This window comes from Scylla paramamosain, chromosome 6 (genome assembly GCF_035594125.1).
Source record: "Scylla paramamosain isolate STU-SP2022 chromosome 6, ASM3559412v1, whole genome shotgun sequence".
NCBI classification, from domain to species: Eukaryota; Metazoa; Arthropoda; class Malacostraca; order Decapoda; family Portunidae; genus Scylla; species Scylla paramamosain.
This window is the reverse complement of record NC_087156.1, coordinates 9,796,784-9,816,575: the sequence shown is the minus strand read 5'-3', so window position 1 is coordinate 9,816,575 and position 19,792 is coordinate 9,796,784. Positions and strand designations below refer to the sequence as shown.

The 19,792-nt window shown below is 35.9% G+C and overlaps 1 protein-coding gene across 13 annotated transcripts in view; it reads right to left on the bottom strand.

Moving 5' to 3' along the window:
* Positions 1 to 19,792, bottom strand: part of LOC135101293 (circumsporozoite protein-like) — a 277,378-nt gene that overhangs the window by 109,996 nt on the left and 147,590 nt on the right. For 10 of the 13 annotated variants that reach the window (XM_064005026.1, XM_064005020.1, XM_064005024.1 and 7 more), the window contains one exon: positions 18,914 to 18,967. The exons of the other annotated variants lie outside the window; for them this stretch is intronic. In XM_064005026.1, coding sequence (XP_063861096.1) covers positions 18,914 to 18,967 — 54 coding nt within the window. The remainder of the gene's footprint in view (positions 1 to 18,913; positions 18,968 to 19,792) is intronic. 13 annotated transcript variants of the gene reach the window in all.

The window sequence follows — 19,792 nt, the reverse complement described above, 5'->3', positions numbered from 1 at the left end:
AAGAAATAGTGTTTCTTCACCAATAACGAAACAAAGTACGGACTGCTGTTGCTTGTGCTCCTGCTGCTGCCATAGTGTGTGTGTGTGTGTGTGTGTGTGTGTGTGTGTGTGTGTGTGTATGTGTGTGTGTGTGTGTGTGTGTGCAAAAGTCTTACTCGTTAGGTGTCTTTAAGGGAACTTTCTTACTACACTGTACAAAATAATTGTTGTTTTTACAGTATTTTTCCCATAAATACTGACAGGAAATAGCTGTAACCAAAGTTTACAAATCCGACTGTTGTATGTGACATGCAATTTGGTTGTGATGTCTTGAATTTCTTGGCTCAGTCCTTGTTAACATTTAACAGGCAATGTTGAGTGTGTGCCGAGACACCATAAGCCTCCATATTATATAAATAATATTTTATCGAGATAGAATTAAATACAGATAAACACTGTAAATCGAAGCAACAGGGTGTCTGTAAATGTTGCATTTTTTCTTCGTTGCTAAGCGGTTGTCTTCAATATTATTCTTCATTAAATACTTGGAATGTAATACTTATTCATTGCTGTTATACCAATAGCCTTAAAAACATACTTTAAATGTTTTTTTTTTTCTATATTATTTGTCATGTGCATTGTTTATTGCGACACGTGGCACTGTTACTGAAAACTTGTCATGTAGCGCCTTTGTATGTCGATGTGCATTTATCGTATACAAATATTTTCACTTAAGGTGATGATGAAAATTATTCATAATGAAATGAAAAGCTCAAACGTTCTATATAATATTTCGGTGACGCAAGGTTACTTCGACCTAGTAACTTCAGTAACCAGAAGATGGAATATTCTACTCTGGGGAGACAAGCAAGGTAAGAAATATATTTTGTTATCTCAGTTGAAATATTTAGTAGTATGAAATTTTGAGGAAGTATGATGAGAAGAATAATAAAAGCATAGGAGTAGTTACATGCACATCGAGATTTCCAACTGTTGAACCACCAATTTTTCTGTTTATGAATACGAGGTGCCTGCCAAATGCCAGTACGAGACCAGTAGCTACACCTTTTTTATCCTGCACTGAGTGAGACCCAGGCCTGTACTTTCATCAAGCTTGATACTGTCAGCTTACTGCACTTCTGGGACACTAGAGGCTAAGTTGACGCTGTTGTTAAGACTGAACTATACAGCCTCAACAAAAACATCACCAAGGCACAGCTAGCCAGTATTCTACCTACCTACCTCCTAAGGTCCTAAGGCCTAAAGGCCTTGCATCCAACAACATTCCTGGTCTCCTCTCTCGCATGTAAGTGACAATTCAATGGTTGGTTAATCTCAGCTTGTAAGCCATGTCATTATTAAGTGTATTTATTTGTGCATGATGTATACATTTTTTTTACCTACCTAATATAAATTATGTTTATGCAGGAAGTCATTGGTAAATTAAATAATTAACTAAACTCACCTGCAGTCTTAGTTTTGTTAGTTTGATTATATACCTATGTTAAATTATGCTGGTTTGGCTTGGTTAGGTTAGTTAGGTCAGTCTAATTTGGTTTGGTTTGGTTATGATGGTTAGTTTCATTAGTTTGTTAGGTTGATTACCTAGGTTAAGTGGTAATCTGTTACATCTGGCTGGTGGGCACAGATGAGTGGAAGACTGATGAATGAGTGAAAATGTAGTGGAGTTTGTTCCATGAGTCCACTACCACTTTTAGAAAAAAAGTATGTTTCTTAAGTGTTGTAATAATCTCTGAATACCTGAAGGGCAAGCACAGTTAAGTACTACTGATTTTTTAGTAATTACTTTTGTGTCATGGATTCAGAGTCTTCATGTCCTCTCTGTAATCATGTATCAAGGTCAGTGAAAAATTGTGTAAATCATTGCCTGTTGCATTTAAATCAATACAGAAGAGTTATCAAATGCCCATTAAGGGATTCCAAATGGACATTTTCATCATATGCAGGGCTAAAGGCTCATATATACCAAGACCATCAAGAATGTAGGTCAAAAAGTGATGAAAAATTGTTGATCTTAAGTCTCTATTTGAAATTACAGTGTAAAACTCTTTTGTGCCAACAAGTTTTTGATAAAAATGAAGGATTTATTAAAGCATCTGAGACAGCACATTGATGATGGCACCAGGATTCAGTGCCCCTTTAATCAGTGCTCCAAAATGTTCTCAAAGACAACCACATTTAAATCACACATAAGTAGGCATCACACATATCAAACAGTTAAGGACTTGCCATCTGAAATGGTCTACTCATCAAATTCAGACCTCTGTGATGACTTGTCACCAAGTTAGGAGGTATCCAGTACAACAAGAAATGACATTTATGACTTGGAAGGGACTAGCTTATCATTTATATACATATGTAACCAAAGGAGGTGTAATATTACAACCAGGAGCAGTGTAAATAATTGTAATTTTCTTATCATTTTACCTTTGATAAAGTTATTAATTGGTTTCTTTATGCTTAATAAACAGGAAGGGGATGTGTGGGTATTTGTTATAAAAATTATGAGAGAGAAGTATCTTGTGGTCCATAAAAATTATGTTACCATTATTATTACCTGGTCTTTTGTGGAAAAAGCTTTAGGAAGAGGAGGTAAAATATCTACTGCAGTTCTGCCACAAGCATTGATTGGTGAGAAAGGGGTGAAGATGCTAGAGACAAGTCATGAAATCCTGACCAGGTGGCTATGTTATTTTTATTTATTTATTTATTTTTAATACTTTCAGGAGAATCAAGGTTTACTACAACAAGATATATGCTGTCAATTGATGGTGTTGTTGTCACTGAGCATATTGCCACATTTACCACTGGCCTAGCTATGCTGTTGGCCTCCTATTACAACTTTAATATAAGGTACCCCATTGATTCTGCATCAACACTCAAGTTCATTCAAAGGTAATTCATATATATATATATATATATATATATATATATATATATATATATATATATATATATATATATATATATATATATATATATATATATATATATATATATATATATATATATATATGGATAAATCTGTCCAGAACACCTCCAATGTACCTCCATAGTACATTACCTTCCATCACTACAGATGTTTTGCTGGTATCAATCCCAAATGGGGGAGCAAGATAGAAGTAAAAAAAAACATTGCAAAAGGCACTCTGAAGTCCATCCGAAGGTCCTTTCCCTGATTAATGGTATTGCTGATGTAGACTGGAGGAGCTAAATCCCACCAGGTAATGTTTATTACTTATGAAAACATTGCTTTATCATTATGGAGATTAATCATTATTATTTTCTTTTAAGAAATCTTGGAACACTTATATTGGGTTTTTGTTAAGTGAAAAATAAGCTTCCATCCAGGAAGTCACATGTATTACAGTGTCTTATTTACCATTTCATTTTACCTCACAAATAATTAATTTGTTTGATTACTAATTTTATTAGAGATGCTATGAGTGTGTTATGACGGTTAGATTGCTTTAATGTGCTTGTGCCTGGAAAAAAAGGGCTGGTCATCCCTATTTGGAAACTTAGTGGGCCATCATTTATTTAATTTATTTCTTACCATTGACTTCAGTAGAACTAAACAATTTGCCATGTAGTATATACCTACTGTTTATATGAAGTACTTGTATTGTGCATTCAAGACTGAAGACAACAATGAAACTTTTGTATCATGTTTTCATTATCTTAACTATTGCAGATGCTGTCAGCCACTAGAGGGGAGGAAACTAGAATTGTGATACACAAGTGGATAAAACTTCTCTTCCAGTCTTGGTGATGTACTTAAATAATGCTCTTTTTTTAATGATGTGTCAATGACAATTATAATGGTGATGCTGTAAAGGTGATGTACTTAAATGCCTAGGTTCATTATATATATATATATATATATATATATATATATATATATATATATATATATATATATATATATATATATATATATATATATATATATATATATATATATATATATTTTTTTTTTTTTTTTTTTTTTTTTTTTTTTTTTTTCTGGAATGCTCTTAATAATGGTGTAATGATTATAAAGGTGATGATGATGATGATGTCAAGTTTTCTCCATGCAAGTATAATGATGATTATAATGGTGGTGGTGATGATGATAATGCAAGTTTTCTCCATGATTGGTGATGTAAATTAAATACCTAGGTTCAAATTTTTTCTGGAATGCTTTTTTTTATTTGTCTATGTAATGATTATAATGGTGATGATGATGCTGATGATGTAAAGTTCTCTCCATGCTGGTTGATGTATAGTTAAATGCCTAGGTTCATTATGATTTTTTTTTTTCTTAAATTCTCTTTTAATGAAGTGTAATGATGATGATTATGTAAAGTTCTCTCCATGCTTGGTGATGTAGTGAAATGCTTAGATTCACTGTTATTTTTATTTATTTATTTATTTTTTTTTAGGAATGCTCTTTGATGAAGTGTCAAGTAATTGATTAAATTGTATAGTGTAGTTTTGTGGAAATATTTTTTGCAAGTTTGTCTAATGTATGTTTAGTTTTAAAAATGTGCTCAGGTAATTTCTCCTTTTACCTCATTTTGATTTTGAAGCCTCTTATCTAGTTCATCTTTTACGTGAGAATATGAGGAAAATTGTAGGTTGTCCATGCCTTAACCCGTGTTGTTGGATACATTGTGTTAAATAAAATCTTTCTCCTATGAATTGTCTCACCTTTATAATTTTTCCATGGGCAGTAGGACAGGATTCAAGTTCCCATGTTTATTATTACTGATGCTGTGCTTTAACTAAAAGGATGTTTTTTTTTCTTTTTTTTTATTATTATTATTATTTTTTTTTTTTTTCAGCTTGGTTGTCAGATTCCTTACACATATCAGTCCTTGCATTCCTTCTGTGTTTCTCTCATAAACACATACAGTTTAAATAATACCTTGCTTATTTTCCCAAGAATGTTTCAGATACTGGAAGCAGTTAACTTATTTTCATAGACTTTGGTTCAGGTGAAGTGATTTCCCACCGACGTAATTAAATATTTTTGTACATAATCAGGTAGATATGTGATATACTCAAGATCTGTTCATATAGAAAAGAATATTTAATATTCATAAAAAAAAGTCCTCGAAGTGCCCTAGTAAATATGTGTTCTACTGAGTCAATTATGATTTTAGTATTTATTTACTTAAATTGTTATTAAATGTAAAAAATGTCATGAGTACTGAATAGTCGCATTTCCATCGCTCCAATATCCAGACTGTCGGTATCCAGACTCGTCATTATTCAACAAGTGTCTGATTGGCTATCGTGACAGTAAGAGTTGCTATCTGGAGGGTAAGGGTCACTATTCAGACAGTAAGTCATTATCCGGATGTTTTACAGTCATTTACATCCCTATCCAGATGTTGCAGTCTCCGGATGGGCCTTTGGATAATAACTAGGATGGATATTGGAAAGTTTACAGCATTTTACTGCTGTAATTAAAACATTGCTGTTGATTCAGGATATAACCTCAAATTTGCTCTTTCAAACATTGGTTTCTTCTGATATCTGCTCTTTTCTGCATACAGCGAACTTTTCAGTTTGTCATAAAAAGTTTATGTATACCACTTGCCCACTGCTCTCAGTGTGCCTTTTGTTTACATGCTGACCATCTGGAGGAAACAATATACTCCTGCCTGGCTGCCAGTCAGTCGACCTTTTGAACTGTTGCTCAGTGTATACTGAATACACTTTATTTATATGTGGTGCATGGTTCAGTTGGCCAGCAGGCATTCAGGCGTGTGATCAGCTGGCAACTGTAAACAGTAATGTGTAGTGAGAGCAGCAGCATTGCAATGTCTACCATTTGTATCTAAAGTCATAATTTGATATGTATGTACTGTATTGTCTTAACTGCATATACAGTAGTACACATACACAAGTATACAAACTTTTTTTCTGATGTACAGGGAAAATTTGGCATATACAAAAAAAAGGGTCATATGCCAATGAGTCATTAGATGTATCTTTTTTTTTTTATCAACCTAGACTTTCCAGATTAGTTTGATATAATGAAGGATCTATGTGCTGTACTGCTATCATCAAGTGTACACAATATGGATATTAACTAGAAATTTCTTAAGAATTTGATACATTATGGATATTAATTAGAAATTTCTTAAGAATTTGATACTGCTAAGTTGTTCACAAGTTCATGTAAACTACAAATACTGTTTGCCAGTACTGTTCCAGTAAGATAGACTAAAATTGAGAAATACATTTTCCCCCTTTTTTGATGAGTAATTTCTGTAAATGGTATACAAAAAAATCCTGTGATAATGTACAAGGAAAAAAATATAGAAACATATAAAATTTACAGAAAATCTGTTATTTATATGGAAATTCTTGTTTACAGATAACTGTAAATTTTAGAGAAAAAGTTCGGCAGCCTGGTTGCCAGTGAATTTTCTGTAAAATTTATAGATTATTTTTTACAATGTACATTTTATAAGCGTTTAAGAAAAAGGTACGTTTACGCAATTTGCGTCTCCAGGCACCTTACAACAAAGAGGGGCTATAAGTTAGGCAAAAATGCTGGCTCCTCGCCTCCCAGCCTGAAAGTGTGATTGCTCCTAACCACCCTCAATAGATGCTAATATAAAAGAAAGAAGCATGTGGTGGTTTAATTTAAGTAAACGTGTTACTAATGTTACTGATCACCAATAAGTTATTTCCTATATATTTTCTTTTTACTCGCCATAACAGCGATAATCCATAAATAATGAAAAGAAGATGCCTCATCTTTACTCTTTAATCTAAGCCTCTTCCTTCTTCCCCTTCTAGCCCTACATATTCTTCCCCTTTCCTTACTGTGCATCTTGAATTATTCATTCACTCCTCCTTACACTGCTCCTATTTCTCAATTCACTGCTTCTCACAGCTCAGACTTAAATTACGAGCGGCCAAGTAGCCTCCTCACTGACGCCTTCCACACACGGCTCTTCCCTTCACATCGCCGCATAACCCGCCGCTCGCCGACCCACCACTGTCTTTTCCAAACCTAATTTCCTGTCTTCATATCTTTCTTTGCTCTCTGGCGCCCTGCTCGCCACCTCACCCTGCGCCCTCTGAGTAAGATGGAGGGAGCAGCAATAAAGTGATGAATATGATGGAATTTTGAGAGAGAGAGAGAGAGAGAGAGAGAGAGAGAGAGAGAGAGAGAGAGAGAGAGAGAGAGAGAGAGAGAGAGAGAGAGAGAGAGAGAGAGAGAGAGAGAGAGAGAGAGAGAGAGAGAGACTGAAGCAATTAACAAATTAACTTATCATGGCAACGAGAAAACACATGAATACATTTATATTAAGCCAAACTTTTCTATTATCACTCACCCATGATCAGTAAAATAAAAAAAGAATCATTCCCTTCTCTGTAATTAATGAGAGGTCAATGACTGTCAATCAACCAAAGGCATTTACTCATAAATTCTTCTCAATCTGTTTTCTAAAGTCAACCTAGTTGGATAATGCCAGTTTGATTTTTTTTTATTACAATTGTTTGTTGCATAAAGTAACCAAATGACTGGTATATTTCACTTTAACGTATGTTGAAATTCTTAAAATATGTGACTTGAAAAAAATTTATGTGACTTGAAAAAAATTGTCAATACATTACATTTCAACGTATCTATGTTAGAATTTTTAAATATCCCCCCAAAAAAGTTGAAAATCTTACAGGCCTTTGTAAATTTTGTAACTTTAGAAAATTTGAACAATTCTAGAAGTTAGAAAGTTAGAAGTTAGAAAACAAAACTCTTTGCATCAGTTCATAATCGATGATCTTATATTAAGTTTTCTTCGATAGGAGCAAATGGTGTTCAATAAGTGTAGTGACACAACAGTCAACACCAACTAAAAATAATTCTGGTCATGGTGATCATCCTGACTCAGGGTTGGCATAAAAAAAAGCCTAAGTGGGTTATATATATATATATATATATATAATATATATATATATATATATATATATATATATATATATATATATATATATATATATATATATATATATATATATATATATATATATATATATATATATATATATATATTATAATTTAGTTCTATATCATATTGTTTTTTTTTCTAATGTAGGAGGGACACTGCCCAAGGAAAAAAAAAAAAAAAAAACAGATCCCAGTCCCAGAAAAGGGTCCAAAAGCAGTAGTAAAAATTTGAAGGATAAGTGTCTTGAAACCTTCCTCTTGAAGAAATTCAAGTCATAGGAAGGTGGAAATACAGAAGTAGGCAGGGTGTTCCAGAGTTTACCAGAGAAAGGGATGAATGATTGAGAATACTGGTTAACTCTTGCATTAGAGAAGTGAACAGAATAGGGGTGTGAGAAAGAAGAAAGTCTTGTGCAGTGAGGCCATGGGAGGAGGGGCGGCATGCAGTTACAAAGATCAGAGGAGCAGTTAGTATGAAAATAGCGGTGGAAGACAGCTAGAGATGCAACATTGCGGTGATGAGAGAAAGGCTAAAGACAGTCGGTTAGAGGAGAGAAGTTGATGAGAAGAAAGGTTTTTGATTCCATCCTGTCTAGAAGAGCGGTATGAGTGGAACCCCCCCAGACATTTGAAGCATACTCCATACATGGACGGATAAGGCCCTTGTACAATTAGCAGCTGGAGGGGGTAAGAAAAACTGGCAGAGACGTCTCAGAACGCCTAACTTCATTCAAGCTGTTTTAGCTAGAGATGAGATGTGAAGTTTCCAGTTCAGATTATAAGTAAAGGACAGACCGAGGATGTTCAGTGTAGAAGAGGGGGACTGTTGAGTGTCACTGAAGAAGAGGGGATAGTTGTCTGGAAGGTTGTGTCGAGTTCATAGATGGAGGAATTCAATTTTCAAGGCACTGAACAATACCAGGTGATGATGAAGTTACAGAGAACATAAGAACATAAGAAATAAGGGAAGTTGCAAGAAGCGACCAGGCTTACACATGGCAATGCCTGTATGAAATATACCTACCTATTTCCATCTATTATCCCCATCCATATACCTGTCTAATCCTGTCTTAAAGCTCTCTGATGTCCTAGCACTAACAATATGATTACTGAGTACATTCCACTCATCTATCACTCTATTTGAGAACCAATTTTTTCCTATCTCCTTCCTAAACCTAAATTTTTCAAGCTTGAACCTGTTATTTCTTGTTCTCCCCTTGTTGCTGATCTAAAGAATTTTGCTTACATCCCCCTTGTTATAACTCTTATACCACTTAAAGACTTCTATCAGGTCCCCTCTTACCCTACATCTCTTTAAAGAATGCAAATTTAACAACTTCAATTTCGCCTAGTAAGGAATACTCCTCATCCCCTGTATTCTTTTAGTCATTCTCCTCTGCACTGATTCTAATAGACCTATATCTTTCCTGTAATGTGGGGATCAGAACTGCATAGCGTAGTCTAGATGAGGTCTGACCAGCGCCAAGTATAACTTTAATATTACTTCTGGCCTTCTACTTTTAACACTCCTAAAAATGAATCCTAGTACCCTATTTGCCCTGTTTCTGGTTTCTATGCATTGTTTTCCTAGATGGAGTTCAGAGCTAACTATAACTCCTAAATCTTTCTCGTACACTGTATCTACCAGAGTTTGGTTGTTTAATGTGTACCTACAGTGTGGCTTTCCTCTACCTACACTAAGTACTTTGAATTTATTGATATTAAGTTGCAGAGAGAAGGATAGAAGCTGTAGGACAGTAGTTTGGAAATCAAGGGTTTGTGCCAGACTCTGTCAAAAGCTTTTGATATCTCCAAGGCAACAGCAAAAGTTTTACCAAAATCTCTAGAAGAGGATGACCACCACTGAGTAAGGAAAGCTAAAAGATCACCAGTAGAGTGGCTTTGACGGAACCCATACTGGTGATCAGATAGAAGGTTGTGAAGTGATAGATGTTTAAGAATCTTCCTGTTGAGGATAGATTAAAAAATCTTAGATAGGCAGGAAATTAAAGCAATAGGACGGTAGTTTGAGGGATTAGAACAGTCACCCTTTTTAAGAACAGGCTGAATATAGGCGAACTTCCAACAAGAAGGAAAAGTAGATGTTGACAGACAGAGCTAAAAGAGTTTGACTAGGCAAGGTGAAACTGTGCACAGAGGCACAGTTTTGGAGAACAATAGGAGGGACCTCATCAGGTCCATAAGCCTTCCCAGGGTTTAGGCCAGTGAGGGCATGGAAAACATCATTGTGAAGAATTTTAACAGGTAGAATGAAGTAGTCAGAGGGTGGAGGAGAGCGAGGAACAAGTCCAGAATCGTCCAAGGTAGAGTTTTTAGCAAAGGTGTGGGTGAAGAGTTCAACTTTAGAAATAGATGTGATAGCAGTGGTGCCGTCTAGTTGAAATAAAGGAGGGAAAGTCATGCCTGACTTGTTCATTTTCTGTACAGTACAAGTTATCACAAGCTTTGTCCAGCCAGACCAAACTGTATCAGCATGACTTAAACAAGAGTCTTACCTCCCTCTTTTTACTTTCCTTTTCCTGTTCTTCATTTGCATCAGTCTTCCTTATCTCCCGTGCCTTCCCTCACCCTTTGTCTCTACACCTTGATGTTCCTCTCACCTTCCCTCATTCTTTCCTCACTCTATTTTTTCGTTCATTCTTTTTCTGTTGTCTTCATAGTAACCATCACCCCCTGCCTCTCTCTCTCTCTCTCTCTCTCTCTCTCTCTCTCTCTCTCTCTCTCTCTCTCTCTCTCTCTCTCTCTCTCTCTCTCTCATATATGCTGCTCTCACCTTATTTCTCACTTACTCTTCCCCATCTCTCCACACCCTGCACTCACTCTGTCCACAGCCTGCCTCTCCCTCTCTCTCCTCTTCTCTCTCTCCTCTCACCCTTGTTCTCCCTCACTTCTCTCCCTGTAATCCACCATCATGCCCTTGAGCTCTTCATTAATATGCAAGGTGAATGAACACTGTGATGCTCTCTCTCTCTCTCTCTCTCTCTCTCTCTCTCTCTCTCTCTCTCTCTCTCTCTCTCTCTCTCTCTCTCTCTCTCTCTCTCAAAAATGATATGATGTTCCTGTATAAAATTGTTAACTAAAAAATAATAGTAATAATAATGCATGCTTATTTCTCCCCTTTATTATTTACATCTCTCTTTATTTGCTGACGCTTTGATTATTTTGTTATGCTTAACTGAATTGCTTATTTTTTGCTTTTGATGTTAAAATTTCTCTCCTACATCTGTTTGTATTTTTATCTAATCTCTTCATAATATTTACTTTGAATCATTAATTTCCATTTTTGTGTTTATCGTATGAATAATTGCTTATATTTGCTATTTCTCTAAAAAATGTTTCTTTTATACTAATATTTATGTAACTTGAGACATCCAGACTTCTTGGATGGTAAAGCCATGATGTTTTCTGCTCCTATTGGATACAAAGAGATTTATTCCCTTTGTTGTTACTGTTGTTGATGATGCTATTGTTGTTGTTATTGCAGTTACTGTTGCTGCTATTCTTATTCTTCTTACTCTTGTTCTTCTCCTCATTTTTCTTCTTTGTGTTGTTGTTCATGTTGCTAATTCATTGTTGTTGCTCCTGCAGTTTTTTTCTCTACGCTGGTGTAATCTTGTATGTTTTCTTTCTTTTATTTGATATTCATCTCTCTCTCTCTCTCTCTCTCTCTCTCTCTCTCTCTCTCTCTCTCTCTCTCTCTCTCTCTCTCTCTCTCTCTCTCTCTCTCTCTCTCTCTCTATATATATATATATATATATATATATATATATATATATATATAGAGAGAGAGAGAGAGAGAGAGAGAGAGAGAGAGAGAGAGAGAGAGAGAGAGAGAGAGAGAGAGAGAGAGAGAGAGAGAGAGAGAGAGAGAGAGAGAGAGAGAGAGAGAGAGAGAGAGAGAGAGAGAGAGAGAGAGAGAGCAAAAGAAAATATAAGGCATTACTGTGATATGAAAAAAAAAGTTGCATTTTTACTTCTAATGAAATCAAAATATTGTTCATGAATATCAAATAAAAGAAAGAAAACATACCAGATTACACCAGCATAGAGAAAAAACTGCAGGAGCAACAACAACAAATTAGCAACATGAACAACAACACAAAGAAGAAGAATGTCGAGAAGAACAAGAACAAGACGACAATGAATAGCAGCAACAATACACAGATACGTACATACAGGCGTACATGGACATGCATAACCTTCACAGGAATGCTAACCTTGCAAGGAATGTGTTTGAGATGCAGAGAGGTAAGCACGATGAGAGTGTGATGTGAGTGCGAGGATTCTGAGAGGATGAGGCACCAAGAAAAACATTACTGTGGATGATTTATAAAAGAGGACGCTAATATGAATATGTAATTACATTATCAAATTAGTGTTTGTGTGTTTTTTATTTTTGATAATTTATTAATTTAATATTTTTGTATAGTATATAAATTATGCATCAATTGCAATTTTTGAATGGAATAATATACCTAAGATAATATAGTGAAGAGAACTTAAAGATCATACAAAGTGAGGTTTTGCATGAGAAGAAAATAAATAAATAATAACAATGCATGCGATGAAATGCGCAAGATTATTTGGAGACAAAAGTTTGATTTTTTTAAAATGACAATAGGAAGTTTGACTTCACAAAAAAATAGATAACTAGGTAATAGGTGTTTTAAGTTGCTTAACAACTTAAAAGACCTTCCTCCAGCGGCTGGTTCTAATTTTTGGATGCGTCACAGACGTTGTCAAATGAAGCCCGGCTGCACGTGCCACGCATAGTGTCGAGCCGCTGTGCAGGTTGCAGTGAGTGACACAATGCTATAAATGACTCTGTGTTTTCAATATGTTGAGCTTTATCTGCATTCTGATCAAGCTATCCTATTCCCGAGAGTTTTTTTCACTTAAAGTAATAATATATTTCAGTACATAAGAACATAAGAACATAAGAAATAAGGAACACCACATGAAGTGGCCAGGCTTACACGTGGCAGTCCTTGTATGAAATATACCTATCTATTTCCACCTATCATCCCCATTCATAAACTTGTCTAATCTTCTCTTAAAGCTCCCTAATGTCTTAGTACAAACAACAAGATTACTGAGTCCATTCCACTCATCTCCCACTCTATTTGAGAACCTTTTTTAGAAAAATTTTCAAGCTTGAACCCGTTATTACTTGTTCTATCCTGGTTATTGATCCTAAGAATTTTGCTTACATACACCTTGTTATAACCCTTATACCACTTAAAGACTTCAATCAGGTCCCCACTTCGCCTACATCTCTCTAAAGAATGCAAATTTAACAGCTTTAATCTTGCCTCATAAGGAATGCTCCTCATCCCCTGTATCCTTTAAGTCATTCTCCTCTGTACTGATTCTAATAGACCTATATCTTTCCTGTAATGTGGGGACCAAAACTGCACAATGTAGCCTTGACGAGATCTGACCAGCACCAAATATAACTTTAATATTACTTCAGGCCATCTTCTTTTATCACTCCTAAAAATGAATTCTAATACACTATTTGCCGTTTCTGGCCTCTATGCATTGCTTTCCTAGACAGAGTTCAGAACTAACTATAACTCCTAAATCTTTCTCGTACCCTGTACCTACCAGAGTTTCGTTGTTTAAAACAATTGTGTATCTACTGTGTGGGTTTCCTCTACCTACCCTAAGTACTTTGCATTTGTTGATATTAAACTGCATTTGCCATCTGTCCGTCCATTCATTCATCTTCTCTAAATCTGCCTGCAAGGTGATGCCATCCGATTCTGACCTAATTAATCTATCTTTGTGTCATCTGCAAATTTACTAACATCACTACTAATTCCAATATCCAAGTCATTGATATATATTAAAAACAACAATGACCCTAATACTGATCCCTGTGGCACCCCACTAATTACAAGGCACCACCTAGATTTAGAGCCGTTTATTACAACTCTTTGTCACCTGTTGCTTAGCCATGACCTTATACATCCTAACACCTTCCCATCTATCCCGTGTGCCCTAACCTTTCTCAGGAGCCTCTGATGGGGGGTACCTTGTCAGAAGCTTTACTAAAGTCCAGATATAAGATATCATAACTATCACCATTATCTACTGCCTCGTACACTTTACTGTAAAAACTTAACAAGTTCATCAGGCAAGACTTCTCCTTTGTGAATTCATGCTGTGACTGATTTATCAAGTTATGTTTGTCTAAATGCTCCCTAATGTTCCTCGCTATTATTGACTTCAATATTTTACTCACAACTGGAGTTAAGCTGACAGGTCTATAATTAGATGCTAAAGTTTTATCTCTTTTCTTAAAGAAGGGTACTACATTAGCCTGCCTCCACATTACTGGTACCTCACCTGACTCAAATGATTTCCTAAAGAGAGAGACTAACAGCTCACTAATAACCTCTTTGCATTTCTTAAGTACTCTGGGATATGACTCAAATGATTTCCTAAAGAGAGAGACTAACAGCTCACTAATAACCTCTTTGCATTTCTTAAGTACTCTGGGATATACAGTAAAAGCCCTCTTATCCGGCATCAACGGGACCGCCGACATGCCGGATACTTGAATATTGCCAGATACTTGAATAGAAGTGAAATTATGTCCACAATCACCACCCTACACTCACGCATCTTACCATAACAAAGATCAGCTGATCTTAATTAGCAGCTGATCTGAACAGCTGCTTAAGTGTAAGCACAACACGCTTCCTCTTTTCTACAACTTTAGGCATGATGAAGGCGTCAAGCAATAAACAGTGCACACGCGGGACTGAGTCACTGAGTAACCATAGTGCAGTGGGCTGTGGGTGGCGCGAAGCAGTGCGCTCTGGTGGCGAGGGGACAAAGTATGCCTCGCGCGGGAATTTTAATTGATTTTATGAGTACACATTGATTTTTTATTGTTTTTAAGGCTCGGGGAAAATGTGCCGGATACCTGAATCTGCCGGATACTTGGATGCCGGATAAGAGGGATTTTACTGTATTTCATCTGATCCTGGTGCCTTGAACTTTTTTAGCCTATCTATCTTCTGTTCCATGATCTCCTTAGTTATGGAAATATCTGCTAGCTTCTCATTCTCATCTGCTCTAAACATCTGTTCACTATTTGGCATATCCTGCATGTTTTCCTGGGTGAAGACAGTTAAAAAATACTCATTCAGAATTTTACTAAACTCCTCCCAGAACTAAGCAGCTCCCCATCTGCCTGCCTTTAATAGACCTATAGTATCCTTATTAATTTCTTCCTGTATACCTGATAAAATCCCTTGGGGTCCGTCTTTGCCTGGCTGGCTACCTTTAATTCATAATTACCCTTGTTGACCTCCTGATTGTTTCAACTAATTCATTATATTATGACCTTAAAACATCTTCACCTGCCCTTAATCTCTTATATATACTTCTCTTCTGCCCTATATGATGTTTTAACCTAGCAGTCATCCATTTAGGGTTATTTTTCTGTGATCTTATTGCTCTATACGGGATGTTTGCTAACTGACATGTATGGAATTTATCTACGAAATATTTATGCAACTCATCTACATTTACTTCACCTAATCCCCCCATCTCGGCCAGTTCCATCCTCTCCACTTCTTCATCTACTCTTCTCGACCTCATCTCTCCCATTTCAGCATGACTTGACCCTCCAACATACTCATACCTATCTCCCCATCTCTCTCTCCTCCACCCCTTACAGACAAATCTTCCCTTCTCTTGTCATTCACCTTCACACCTCACCTCACCTCTCTCATCCTTCCTTATCTCTCTCAACTCTGTTCCTGACCTGACCTCACCCTGCATCCGTTGCCAGTCAACTCCTTGGAGGAACTTTTTTAATTCCTCAAAAACTGCTCTCCTAAAGTCAGGTATTTTACTAGTATTTTTGCTTCTAAAAGTTTCTTCCATTTTAATTTGTACCTAATTTCCCAATGGTCACTATCACCTAGCTGTCCCCTACCTCTACCTATATGACTGCTTCCTCCCTGTTAGTAAGAATTATATCTAGAATACTGTTCTCCCTTGTGGGTTCTATGATTACCTACATTAAAATCCCTCTCATCCAGCATTCGAGCATCCGGCAGCTTCAAGTATCCGGCACATTTTTCCCCGAACCTTAAAATCAATAAAAAATCAATGTGTACTCATAAAATTGATTAAAATTCCCGTGCAAGGCATACTTTGTCCCCTCGCCACCAGAGCGCACTGCTTCGCGCCACCCGCGGCCCACTGCACTGTGTTTACTCAGTGACTCAGTCCCGCGTGTGCACTGTTTATCGCCTGACACCTTCATTATGCCTAAAGTTCTAGAAAAGAGGAAGCGTGTTGTGCTTGCACTTAAGCAGAAGGTAGACATTTGTCAACAATTAGAGAGAGATGAAAGCAGACAGCAACTAATGGTGGAATATGGTGTGGGCTCATCAACTATTTATGACATTAAATCCCAAACGAAAAAGTTGTGGGATTACATGAAAGCTACCGACACCCCAAAGGCAGCGGAAAATCGTCACACACTGCAGTATCATCGTGGTGAAATGATGGACAAAGTGTTATACGAGTGGTTCAGCTTGAAAAGATCAGAAGGAGTCACAATTACAATCACAATGTGTGTTGGTGAGTGTGAGGTGACAGTACGGGTGGCGACGCGCGGCACAGCGATCAGCCTGATCTTTGTTATGGTAAGATGCGTGAGTGTAGGGTGGTGACTGTGGACATAATTTCACTTCTATTCAAGTATCCGGCATGTCGGCGGTCCTGTTGATGCCGGATAAGAGGGATTTTACTGTATTTTAAAAAATTTTCCTGAATTACCTTCAGAAATTCTTCTACTTCCATGTTATCCACCATCAGGCTCCAGTCGATATTCCTAAAATTAAAGTCTCCTACCACAAATACCTGACTGTACCTTCCTGCTCTATTTAATTCCTGCCACAGTGAGGTGTTAATTTCTCTTGTACTGTTCGGTGGCTTGTACACTACTCCCATTACTACTGACTGTGATCATTCCTTAATATCTACCCATATTGACTCTGTTTTGCTATCTGCATTCAATTCAATGATTAACATTTGAAAATAGCAGGCATAAGTAAAACATGTTATGAACATTTTTTTTTAACATCTTCACAGTTCAACTCATCATTTTCTTTTTTGTTTTGTCAAGTTCTTTACAACACATCTCTGTTCTACAGTCACTGCTGAGTCTGATGGTGCCAACCAAGACTAGCTATCCCATATAAGAAGTGAGTTATGGCAAATAATTCACGCACTTTCGCGCTAGAGCTCAATCTATAGTGATGAGGTGATAGTTGCAAGAGTTGCGAGACAGAAAATCTTCGCCCACATGCCTATAAATTGAAATATGCAAAATACAGCAAAGGTGAGTCTGACGAAGAAATTACATAAAATAAGATACGCCTTCAAAAGTTACCAACCAAAAAATGTTTCTGAAACTGAAATCAAAATTTTTATGTGCGGACACCAAAAGGTGGGTCCTGGCCAAATCATTGTTGCGCCCTCCAGGGCCAGGCGGGGGCAGTGAGGTGTAGAGATGTGTGGTAACAATAATATAAACCCCTCACTCTACTAGGGGAATAATCCCTCAAAAGATATTTAATACTTTACTAAATGATAAAGAAAACTATAAATTTTCTTTCATTCGCTGACAAGAAAAAAAAAAAAAACGTGATGAAATTAATATTTTCAGAAATCTACAATGACGAGCCTCTAAAAAAAGGGAGACAAATAGTGTGGGCCAGCTCTTGTCATCAAGGCCCACGTCACCTTGACTTTTCAAGGTGATAATCAACATACACAGAGACAAATAAGGACACTTCATAGAACTATACAAGTTTAACTCTGATTTTACTTAATAAAGCTGCAACAAAGGTTATGACGATAAAAAGTTACCTTAGGTTAGGCCGCAAATATTATGGTGGTAACGCTTCCTGGGAAATCAGTTAAAAATAATATCAATACCAATTGAACAAAGAAAATGTAAATATATTTTCTCCAGATAAGGAAATTTTTTTTCCTTTTTTATGTGGAAATCAAACTCACACTAAATATAGATTGTTACAGTAATAGTTTCCAAGGACACTTTATCATAACATGCAAAATATTATTAATCTACATAACCGTAAAATGCAGTAAAAGATAAATAAACAGATAAATTAGAAGATCTGATATTTACCTAAAAAGTACTCAAGTGAATATTCCTGTTATTGTGGAAAGTTTTTTGTAATTGCATTTTTCCTTTCTTCATTCACATATTCGTATATAAAAAAGATATATATATATATATATATATATATATATATATATATATATATATATATATATATATATATATATATATATATATATATATATATATATATATATATATATATATATATATATATATATATATATACGAAAAAAAAAAACGAATGCAAAATTGACAGCTAATTGTTAGGTTTCAACTGAATCTCCAAGTAAATATTTATACCAACAAGATGACACCATTATAGAAAATATATGATTTTGTATCCTTCTTTTTTTTCTATGCATAAACTAAAATAAGCACATGAAGACTGGAATACGAAAATTATAGTTTAGAAAAAGATTCTCGGTTAATCCACAAAAGACTTTTTTTCCTGTAAGATGTTGCAATGAACATTATAGACTAAATTTACATTCTTTCTTCTTTCATATATATACCCTAGGAAGGCACAAAAATGGGAGGCAAAACAACGCTTTGGAAAAATATTTAAACTAATCCTTCAATGGATAATACTACTGACACGATACCATGGAAGCACATCTTTTCTTTCCTTCATAGATTCATAGGAAACTGACAGGAGAAAGGCTGGCAACAGTGACAGGTTTCACTTGACATGGAAAAAAAAAAGTTTAACAGCGAGTTCCAAAACAGAGTGCACATGATGTAATGAAGCAGGTACTCACTTTCCTCCTGCATGTGTTGGGAGTGTTCACCGCGGCACCACCTGCCATCCTTTCCTGAAAATATCAAAACATCCACATAAAAAAGTGATGCAGCTTGACTATTCTAAAAAGAGCTAAAAATGAACCAACATGAACAGAACCACCACAAATCCTTTACTGCATGAGTTACAATATACACATGAACAAAAAAGGAAAGAATAAATACTGAAGAAAAACACGAAATGTCATCAATAAAACATGTCAGATTCCTCCATGCAAGAACACATGGATACATGAAAAACAACACTGAAAACAGAACACACTTGAAACGCTAAAAATGTTAAATATGCACAACAGCTGCAACAAAATAAAACGAACAAACACCATTACATATATAACAAGATTAAATAACAAAATAAAAAGAAGCAAAAAATAATAAATGCAAAGCTTCCCAACATTCAGCAGTACAAACCTTAAAAAAAACAGCAAGGATACACTTATAAAATAATAAGTACCACTTCAGTCTAGCCATAAAAAGTATTCACGGCACAAAACATGAAAGTCCCTTTTGAGTATCTCTGCCAAGGTGGCCTGACTCATCTATTCTTCATTTTTATTATTGTTCAGTAATACAACACATCCGCCTTCCTCCGTTTGTGGTTCTGATAACAACAACAACAAACACTCTCTGACCACTCCTAGTTAGATACCTGCCTTTTCGTGTGGTTACTGCGAGGACACAGCATGTTACCTATAATGTCTTAAACAACAAAACAACAACAATAACAAGGGCTCCAGAGACAACAAAGATATCATAGTTGCTGTTGGTTCTGGATGTCACTGCTTCTTGGTAAGGATCTCAACAAAAGTGAACACCTGTGAGATCCACCCTACTTCATG